This window comes from Acyrthosiphon pisum, chromosome A3 (genome assembly GCF_005508785.2).
Source record: "Acyrthosiphon pisum isolate AL4f chromosome A3, pea_aphid_22Mar2018_4r6ur, whole genome shotgun sequence".
NCBI classification, from domain to species: Eukaryota; Metazoa; Arthropoda; class Insecta; order Hemiptera; family Aphididae; genus Acyrthosiphon; species Acyrthosiphon pisum.
In genome coordinates, this window is record NC_042496.1 from 35087775 (window position 1) to 35099092 (window position 11318).

Here is an 11318-nt window from a genome sequence, read left to right on the forward strand (position 1 = left end):
ATTCCTTGTTTTCCTTCATACCTTGTTAATATTGTAATAATAACTAATTACCTTTTTTAATTTTGCATGGTATCGAAGATCGGGGAAAGTACCGCTGGTCGCATTACTTCTCCCCAATAACTAATTACCTATAATTATTCATAATAAACAAATATTGGTAATAATATTTGTATTAATATGGCCATAAGCTGTTTTTTGTTGTCTTGTAAGGGGTTAAAACGGTTGGAATGGTTGGTTGAAACACGTGTGTTTTTAGGTTTGGAGGAATTTCGAATTGGGAACCCGTAGGTTTCTGCCATGCCCAGTCGGGGGATGGCGGCCTCACTCTCTTGAGTCTAGACCAGTGTTTTCAACCTTTTTACTGTGGCCAGTGGCGTGGTGAACGGTAATTTCAGAGGCAATTGCTTCTGAGATTTTTTTTAAATAGAGGGGTGGGTGCCCACTGTGCAATTTAGGTTACAGAACATTGTTGCGATGTATGATATAAGTTGCAATGCTAACATCGCACCTCGACGTTACCAAAACATCGTGTTGAACGGTTTAGTTTACAAATATTTTAAGTTTATATATAAACAACCCAGAAACGTTGACGTTTCAACATCTCTGAAACAAGTTGCTGTAACAGTACAACAACAGCGTAGTGATGTGACGGAGAACTATATTTATATTTTTAATAATAATAATACTAATTATTATTCAATTATTATTTATAAATAGACAAATATGGTGGTATTTTTATATTTTTTTTAGCTATATCCCACGCTCGCCGCTAAAGCGCGGCTATAGCTAACCCACCCACAGGCCAACAGTCACCAACATAATATTTTTAACACTGCATATTAGGTATTGCATTTTCAACTGTAACAAGTGACGCAATTACTATTGTAAACCGTTTTTATCCGTCTGTGCATTAAACGTTTTTTTTTATTTTTTAATATTCGACTACCTATACTAGCTGTACTATAGTACCTATAGGCTATATTACGTACGATGACTGAAACTAGTTTAAAAAAGGTAAGTGAAATAATACATTTTAAAAACATTTTGGTCTGTAGACTTCAGACGGTAACCCGTATGGTACCTACGTATATGTACGAAAAGTCACGAAATGCATAGTTTAAACTTTAAGTACCCTCCTAGTACCTATAGCATTATAGCAATCGTACCTATAATACCTAGGGCGCTACCTATACATTTGTCGTCTCCGTCTTACACGTCATGTACGACATGGCAAGTTTTCGTTCACTAATTTCAATAATTGTGCTGTTATTTTTGGCTTTGGAGTAAATTCACCTATTATCAAACTTTTAGGTAAGATCATTACGTATTCTCAGCGTCAACTTCCATTCTATATTTTAATTTTCAAGCGAGATATGATTATTTTTAATTTGTGATATTACTCTTACCCATATCTTGCTTTAAAATTCAAATATCGGTAAAAATCGCAGACCTTTATGCATATATAATGTTCTTACCTAAAAGTTTGATAATAGGTAAATTTACTTTAAAATCAAAACTAACAGCACACTATTGAAACTAGTGAACCGAAATGTTCAATCTCGTACACTCGTAGGTACGTTTGTAAGACAGAGACAACAAACACATGGGTATAGCAATCTGTTATTTTATTATTCTCTCAAGCAACTATATTTTTTTAGATTAGAAAACACTAATAGTTTTGATAATATTTCCTTTTACACAGGTAATTTTAAGTCTAAATACAACTGCAATAAACTCGAAAAAAAATCGTATTTTTCCACTATTATTTATTATTTTTTAAAAAGTTTTTTACCTACTCTTTTGAATGACAACGTGCATTTTTAATTTTATATTTTGTAGCTGAATATTATTCGGATTCTTGATATATAAAAATCAAATTTTAGACAAGTTTAGCATATCAGCGATAGCTTATAACTTATAAGTATTTAAAGTTTAAAGGAGTACCCTTGTACCTGGTGGTGTATTGGTACCTAGTTGGTACGAATACGCCACATACCCATCAGCAGATTTTCGATTTTCGGCGTATGACAAACGTAAAATAACTCGAAAACCAAATAAAAATTATTTGATAGTTCCTAGGAAAAATATGTTACGATATTTTAATGCATTATTCATCTGTTGAAATACCTAACTTACTTTACTAAATTCTAATTTACTTAATTTTTGAAAACGGATCGGTCATTATTTTGTAGTGAGCGAAAACTTTTTTTAGTGCGTTTACCCATAAATATATTTACCAATGCATCACTGTTTGTTATACTCCACTCCGTTCAACAAAACTTAAAATATTCATAAACTACTCGTTTATAAATCAAAGAATTCCAAATTTAAAAAACTATTCTTCTCTGGAATTAAAATTGCACGTTGTTATATAAAAAATAATCAATAAAAAAAATTATAACGATAAAAAATTATACCAAATAAATATAACGTTTATTAAAAAAATTTGTTTTTTAAAGACTTAAAATTATGTTCTAAGTAGTTGCAATAATGAGTGTAACATTACATTTATTACCCGTTACTTATACAAAGTAGGTACCTACCTGTATGTCTCTTACTTCTTAGATGTATCTATGTAACCATTGTTAATTTTTGTATTTATTAATTATTTACTGTTACCTACATAAGTTGTGGATTGTGGCTGTGTTCTCCGAGACCCGTGATTACAGTGTTATACCTTGTAACTGGCTGACCGAACCCATTAAAGAAAACACCAGTATATCATATTGTAAATGGCCGGAGTACCCAGTAACCAGCACACATTTGCAAGAGGCACAAAACCCTATGCCGAACTGGGACACTTATAAAATTAAAATTTTGAATGGCAACAAAACATATGGTAAGAATTTAATATTTTTATTAAAATTATAATTATTGAAAAAATTTCATAATATTCTGTTTTTTATTTTTGTCCATTTTTTTCAGTTTGGTAAACTTACTAAATAAGCCTAAAAATTTAAATGAGGAGAACTTAACTCTTCTCAATATTTTCTGTATCATGCTGCATACCAGCATAATATTTTGAATAACATTATAACAAAATTTTGCTACAGGACATTATTACCTACCTAATAAATAAATATAAAAATGTCCAAAAAAATGTTAAGCTTCATGAAGTAACTCATAACTTATAACTTATAAGTATTTAATAGGTACATTAAAATATGAACTAAACCACTTACAACATTGCTATGAAAAGCATAATAAATCAATAATAGTTCAGTTGTTATATTATCTACTAATTTTTATTTAAAATTTAAATAAAAAGGTCAATTATTGTATTTTTGTAGATCATAGATGTAGGTTTTTATTTAAAATAAAATTGTTAAGAATATAATGTCCTTATGAAACAGTCAAAACAAATGAATCACTAAATAGTAGGTACACTTCAGCAATACATACTTTTTATAATTTGTCTCAGTTAAATTGTCTGTGTATTATTAATATGGATTTTTATTTTTATGTACTTATTAACTTAAAAAGATAGGTATTTTAAATAGTTGCCAAATCTAAATAAATGTAGGTACTTAACTAATAAGTAAATTAATTATAAACAGTTGATTACTTTTTCCACAAGGTATTATGAAATAGATCTTTAAAAAAAATACAAATAACTAAACAATAATTGATCTAGATTTTAAAAAATCAATTGAAATAAACAACTTAATAATTTATCTATTTTTTAATTGTTGTAATATTTTTAATATCTATACTTATTAATTTCTAAATTGTACTATATTATTTATAGGTAATTTTAACAAGGCATGGCATACCCATGTTAAAATTAAGTATTCGTCCACAGAGACTGACGATTATATCAAAACCAAGAAAAAACCAAAATTTAATATGTCTTCCTCTGATGAAAGTTATGACTTAGGTAAAGCAGTATATTAGTATTCCAAATTATTGTACTAAAAACTACCTATAATTTGCATTGTTTTTTTATTAATAAATAGATCCTGGATATTCAATAATGCCCATCACATCGTCTGCATCTCATGCCATTAGTGTATCTGAAACGTTTAGTCCAGCTACTACCAACAATGAGAACATGGTTCACTATACAAATTTATTGCCAATATCTACACTAGGTACGCTGACCAATAATATACCTGCCACTGTTACGTCAGGTGCACTGACCAATAATATACCCGGCACTGTTACCTCAAATAAGTCTCAAGATAGTCAAGAATTACTATATTCTACAAATATTAATAATGATCTGCTGTCCAATTTCAATGAACTTGTATCGTCTCAGCATAATATTTCAGAACTAGATAGTATTACTCCACAATCGTCATTTAAGGTACCAATTATTACTTATTAGTATTACCTATATACATATATTAAATGTTTATACTATGTTCTTGATAATTATTAACTAAATTTAATTTAATTTATGCTGGATATATTGTTAAATACATACCTTAACAAACTATTTAAAAACCTTTTTTAACTATTTAATTATCAATTTAGTAAAAAATAAATGTTTTACTCTATACACTATATACAGCACTTTTAGCCTATGGTGATATGTTAAATGTTAAGTAAACTATAATGGGGGGGGGGTCAAGTAATGTGATAAACGTGCGACTCCCATGTAGTGATGTAAACACAAAAAAAAAAAAAAAGTAAACTATAATAGGTACCCAAGAATAATATAAAATATGTGTACACATAATAATATAATAGAAATATTTTTTGTTCAAACATTTGTAGTCTAAAACATGTATGGACCCTCAACACATAGATATATTAGAGAAGATAAACCAAGGAATTGTTGAAAATAATCTAATGTTAAGACGTTTACTGGCAAAAATGGAGGTGATGGAAAGAAACCAAAAAGTAAAATGTACTGGAGGCGATATATTCTTGAGCCCAGCATTTATTGCACAGTTCCCTATTATAGATTTAGATAAATTCAAATTAGTGGAAGATTGTATATTAAATGAGCCAGAATATGTTCCAAAATTGGTAGGTATTTATAACATATGTGTAACAAATAGCTTGATTGTCTAGTGTATAATATATTAATATATAATATCTTTATAGAAAAGTTTTATAAAAACAATTGGTGGAACGGACTTAAAAAACAATGTTGTAAGGATTTTGTCTAAACTAATAACAAACCAATATGCCATAACATGCTCCTGGACTGGTAGAGGAAAACATATTGATACCAGAATAGGAGATTCTGGATTAATGAACTCAATCAAAAGTAATAAATTATAGTTTTTTAAATTAGTTTTACTCTTTATTGTTATACAATATATCCTTCAAAAGTTATAATATTTTACTAGTTTTTAATACATTTTATTGTTGTGTTTTTTTAAAGATGTTATTAAAGAAATTTATTCCAATAATTACACAGACTCCGAATTCGAAAAAATAGTGGCTGACTGGTTCCGTCATGCCAACACAAGGTTTTCAAGAACAAAATAAAAATGTTCACAGCTGTTTTTATTATTTTTTTGTTTATATACAATTCTGTAAGGCCAGAAATTACTCTGTACAAGTATTTTATTATAATTTTTATTGAAGTACAGAAATATTATTTTTATCATTACTTAACATAATTAATTTAAAACAGACATCAATATATATTATTTTTATTTGTATACAATTCTGTGAGGACAGATATAACTATGTACAAGTCTTTTATTATAATTTTTATTGAAGTACAGAACTATTATTTTTATTATTACTTAATAAAATTAATTTAAAAAAAGCATCAATAGATATTATTTTTATTTTTTAAACATTCTTATGCACAACTACATATTATTTTGATAATTGAATAGTAAAAAAAAAGTGTTTATATTATAAGTAAATAATTATCAATTGTTGTTAAATTATCTAAACGCCAAGACTTATATTATAATAAAAAATAAATAAAATAATTATTTTAACAACACATTTTCAGCGTAAAAAAAAGGATTTGGGAAAAGTTACAGACCATCATTTCAAAAGATTATTACAAAAAGAAGTAAAAACAAATAAAATCAATCTTCTTATTTCAACATCAAATTTTGAACAGAGTCCATCTGAATGTCTCCAAGTATTTAATACAAATGATGATCATGTTGTAAATGATACCTTTATTTAACTTACCAACAGAGTCAAATATTTTAATAAGTCAAAATAAAAGTCCATTTTTTTATAATGTAAATGACCCTAAAAATAATACTTTAAATAATATTTTTTCTAATACCTCAAATAGTGTAGAAACGAATATTTGTGATAAATTACGTGATTGGAACATACAATTTAATGTTACTCATAACTGTCTTAACGCTTTGCTAAAAATTTTACAAACTGAAGGTTTAAATGTTCCTAAAGATGGACGAACTTTAATGAAAACTCCTTCTAAACACACAATTATACAAATGAATAATGGTTCGTATGTACATTTCGGGATCGAACAAATGGTTTATCCAATTTTACGTAAACATAAAAATGATTTAACAAATATAAATAATTTAAAGTTTGGTATAAACGTGGATGGGTTACCGCTAGCCTCAAGCTCAAAAAGTCAATTTTGGCCTATTTTAATGTGTATTGTAAATGTAAAAGTTTTATCTAAATATGTTATACCGATTGGTATATTTCATGGGTTTGAAAAGCCATTTTCAGTTGATGAATTTTTAAGTTTTTTTTTAATAGATGCTTTAAGTATGCTTGAAAATGGTATAAATGTTGATAATACTTTATATAATATGGAAATAGCTCATATTGTATGTGATGCACCAGCTAAAGCATTCTTATTAAAGGTGAAATCACATAATGCCTACCATGGATGCAATACATGCATTGATGAAGGTGTATTTAATAAGACAATGACTTTTTTAACTACCAATTCACCTATGAGAACAAATAATTCATTCCGAAATAAAACCGACGATAGTTACCATAAGGGTACAAGTCCATTAGAAAAATTACCCATAAATATGATTGATGATATACCAGTCGATAACATGCATTGTGTGTATGTCGGTGTAACAAAAAGGCTTATTAAATTTTGGGTCAAGGGCAAAAAAGATATAAGATTATTAGATGAATCAAAGAATGATATAAATAAAAGTATTTTAAATTTGAGAAGTTATGTGCCATCAGAATTTGCTAGATTGCCAAGATCTATGGATGACATTGATCACTGGAAGGCAACAGAACTAAGGACTTTTCTTTTATATTATGGTCATATCGTTTTAAAAGGAAAATTAAAAAAACAATTTTATCAACATTTTTTACTTTTATTTAGCGCAATTAGGCTTTTAGTCAATTCAGAGACTTGTATTTTATATAATGAAAAAGCAAGGATTTTATTAGAACAATTTATCAATGACTATGTTATTTTATACGGATCTGAATTCATTACTTACAATGTACATAACCTTATTCATTTGCCTTACTTTGTTCAAAAACATGGTCCACTTGATTCGTTTAGTGCTTTTAGGTTTGAAAATTATCTTAAAGAATTAAAAAAAAGTATTAAATGTGCCAAATATCCTTTACAAGAAGTTAGTAACAGGATTATTGAAAAATACAATGAAATGAATAATTCTATTGCAAGTCAAATAAAATATCCACTATTTCAAAAAGAAAACTTAAACAATAATTATTCTTATATTGTTGGTGAATTAGCTTATGAAAGAGTGATTTTGCAAGAAAACTGTTTATTAAACATTAATTCTGTTAATAATAAATGGGTCATGTTAAAAAATGGTGATTTGGTGATGATAAAAAATATAATACGGTTTGCTGATAATGAAATAAAATTTGAAGTCCAAAAAATGTTGAATGTTTCTGAAGTTTTTAATTTGTTTAAATTTAGTTTATCATCAAGAGATATTGGTTCTTTTGTTGTTGATTTTGATTTTCTATCAACTGATCAATCATATTATAATACTGTTGTTGTTTTGAATGATATTAAATGCAAATGTTTTTTTTTACAACTCTCTGTTTGTAAAGCAGTTATCATAACATTAAGCCATGACTATTGATTATAACTAAAAATATAATTAATATTATATTAATTAAATTTTTTTTGTTTTAATAAAACTGTCTTATTTGTTATTATTATTTATTTATTTACCTTAGTAGGAATCTATTTACTCATCTAACAACTAATTATGATCAAATGGTAATTTGACTGCTTACCTATACCTACACTTATAAATTAGGTAATAATAGATTGCTATATACTATACCTTAAGGTATTGTGTTTTGTATGCGACATGCCGACATGTTGGTGTGTTGTTAATTATTTATAGGTATCTACCTAGGTATCTACATCATTAAATATTTCAAAAACTTATATTGGTAAGAAGTATACTATGTACGCCATACGGTATACCTATTTTATTAATTACCTAGAAAATTATAATATTTATAGATACCTAGGTAATAATATAGGTTATAGGTAAGTATTAGGTAGTTACTCATACAACTCGCTTCAATTAAATTAGTATTAAAAAAATTAAAATAGCCAATATAGGTATCTAATAGAAATAACAATTCGCTAATAACAATAATATACCTACTTAAGATTATTATATCCTTAATTTTGAAAATTTGTATCTATAGTTAGTTTGTTTGCTAAAATAATAAAATTGTATTAAACTTATTATTTTATAAAATAGGTACCTAGGTATATTGTTGCAATAAATACGAATGCAGATAATATATCCAAGTCATAACTCACATTATATTACAATAAGTATATTATAATATATTAATTTCGTTCTTTAAATGCCTTCAATTTTGATTAACTTACAATGAGTTAGGGTAGGCGATAGGTCGTAATGCGTAGGTTTTAGGTCCCCCAATTTACTAGGTAGTTTCGGGTGTGCCCAGTCGAGGTTCGATACTCAGGTGAGCCGATTACTTTTTTGCATTATTTTACTATAATTTACGTTGTACATTTATGTTGAAAATAACGTCTATGTAACATCCAATAATGGTAAGATACGTAACATCACAGAATGGTTGTTACGATGTTTTTGAGATGTTAGTCTAACACGTTACATTTGCGTTAATGTATCATACATGTGACGTTAGAAATTTTGGACATTAGCGGTCCCGTTGATGTTAATATTACGCAAAAGCAACAACAAATGCAACGTTACATGTTTTTTTGAAACTTCGCTGTAATGTTTCTGTAACAAAATTTTGCACAGTGGGTGGTAGCCGGTGGGTCCCCAAGTAAATTGAATATGATAATATACTCAATAGGTAATTAATCACGATCTGAAATATAATTAATTATATTATATTAATACATTATTATGCATTGATACTTGGGATATTTGTAACTTGCCTCTGAAATTTTTTTGTTTACCACGCCAATGACGGTGGCGATCCGATTTTTCAATTTCATTTTTTTAGCGACCCCCAACATATATTTTTTTAAGTACTCGCATAGAATGTAGATTATTATTAATAATCAATACTAAAATTACTGTACATTGTACACAACATAAAGTAAATAATTTTTAATTAAAAAAACGTATACCAAATATTTATACAAATGCGCATATAATCCATACAATTTTAATTCATATGGGACTCTAAATAAGAAGTTGGCAACCCCTAAGGGGGTGGCGACTCCCAGGTTGAGAAATACTGGTCTAGACAGTTGCCTGCCCAGAAAGAGGAGCCGCCCGTGGTCGAGATTCGAACCGGCGACGGTACGCGTCGGAGCCGACTGCTGCTCGGCCACTCCGTCCCCTATTGTACATTTATATTATACACATACGAACATTTTTTATTTTTTTCTAGATAATGTCATACATTACCTCCAATCCTAATATTAAAATATATAAAAAAAATATAATGATGAATGTTTTTCAATTATTTACAATCGATAGTAATTATAGATTTTTTATGAGGAACAGGAAGTATAAGATACTTGATTTTATGGTTTATTTTGTTATTTGGATCCTATATGAACTGTTATACAATTAGTTTCAACACTTCGTTAAGGTGGAAATTAAATTAATCAAGTCAATATAGGTACCGAGGTATATTAAGATATTATAAACGATTAAATTAATATATTTTTTATTTTTAAAAATATAGATGAAATAGCACAAACAACTTCACTCCGGCCCTAGGGTAGGTTAGGATCTAGATCTTGCCTTACCAGATCAAATAAAATAATATTTATTAAAACAAAATTCGAATTTCTTAATTTTATAATTGTTTTTCAATCCAAGTTATATAAGTGCTGACATCAATGTAAACACCGGGTATTGAAGGAGTTCCGCATCCAATTCCCCAAGATACGAGACCAATGAGATGTGAAACTGAATCATATTCACACACTAAAGGCGAACCTCCATCACCCTACATACAACACATAAGTAAATAATATTTTTTTAAATAGTTTTAAATGTATATGATGTTATACCTATAAATTATAATATACAGTACAAAGAAGAAATTTGGTTTCCCAGACAGTCGGAAAAAGATGGATATAAATATAACTTACAAATTTACAATCGTTTTGAAAGTGTACCCTAAATAAACGCTGGAAAACCAAGAAGTTCCATTAGCAAGGAGATAGTTTTTAGTTGTTGAGGAAGCAAAAAAATCAATCAAAATAAATGGAGAAAAAAAGTCAGAATAAAGAATTTATTACCTACCCAAAGATTTTGAGTAAATATAAATAATTACCCATCTATTATAAATTATAATATATTACACAAATTGTCTAGTACAACTTATAATTTCAATAATATTCAAACGTTCGTTTCCAATTTACAAACATTTTCTAATACGACGAAACGAATACCTACCGAAATTCAAAAAATATATCAAACAATCAATTATATTTTCTAGGAAAGTAGTACATATTTATAATTCCTAATATTTTATTATATCTACTATTTAGAGACTAAATTTGACGAATATATATACACACAATGTATATATCTAATTTATGTATATGAATATTTCAGATCGGTAGCGATACATATATGTATCTAAACACGTACATAATTAATAATATTATATTATTATATTAATTAGTCCAGGGCTCGTAAGTTCATGCATCTGCATGTTTTTTTTGCTACACAGGAAAACATGCTAGCTGAGATACAAATCCATTTCATAACAATAGTAATAATAATATGAAGTTTGATAGTGCATGTTTTTGCATGTTTTGGGTGTAAAGGCATATTTGGCATATAGTCGATTTTTTACAGTCGTTAGTGCATATTATTTCATAAAAATATTTGAAATGTTTCTTGTTTCTTATTTACTTTCCTGTTTACAAAATTATAGTGTTTTGATTTATTTTTTATTCAGTGAGCGTGTGA

At 27.7% G+C, this 11318-nt stretch overlaps 3 protein-coding genes across 3 annotated transcripts in view; 2 read left to right on the plus strand and 1 right to left on the minus strand.

The window, feature by feature from the left end:
• Positions 1 to 42: 42 nt before the first annotated feature.
• On the plus strand, positions 43 to 5594 carry LOC107883717. The gene is made up of 7 exons (XM_016804310.2): positions 43 to 1014; positions 2629 to 2839; positions 3749 to 3877; positions 3957 to 4306; positions 4720 to 4974; positions 5053 to 5218; positions 5336 to 5594. Exons 1-7 carry the CDS (start codon positions 991 to 993, stop codon positions 5440 to 5442), a joined length of 1242 nt encoding a protein of 413 aa, XP_016659799.1. The 5' UTR covers positions 43 to 990; the 3' UTR covers positions 5443 to 5594.
• Positions 5595 to 6080: 486 nt separating this feature from the next.
• Positions 6081 to 7267, plus strand: LOC107883716. The gene is made up of 3 exons (XM_016804296.1): positions 6081 to 6085; positions 6221 to 7160; positions 7259 to 7267. The coding sequence occupies exons 1-3, from the start codon at positions 6081 to 6083 to the stop codon at positions 7265 to 7267; spliced, it is 954 nt and encodes a 317-aa protein (XP_016659785.1).
• Positions 7268 to 9903: 2636 nt separating this feature from the next.
• Positions 9904 to 11318, minus strand: part of LOC100169399 (phenoloxidase-activating factor 2) — a 4764-nt gene continuing 3349 nt past the window's right edge. The window contains exon 6 of the mRNA XM_016804311.2: positions 9904 to 10344. Within this exon, the coding sequence (XP_016659800.1) occupies positions 10192 to 10344 (153 nt within the window). The 3' untranslated portion in view covers positions 9904 to 10191. The remainder of the gene's footprint in view (positions 10345 to 11318) is intronic.

Bases quoted from the DNA above. Each gene is read 5' to 3' on its own strand.
- LOC107883717 (XM_016804310.2), top strand. From the start codon at position 991: ATGACTGAAACTAGTTTAAAAAAG. The intron at 2,840-3,748 runs GTAAGAATTTAA...TATTATTTATAG, and splicing joins GAATGGCAACAAAACATATG to GTAATTTTAACAAGGCATGG. The intron at 5,219-5,335 runs GTAATAAATTAT...GTTTTTTTAAAG, and splicing joins ATTAATGAACTCAATCAAAA to ATGTTATTAAAGAAATTTAT.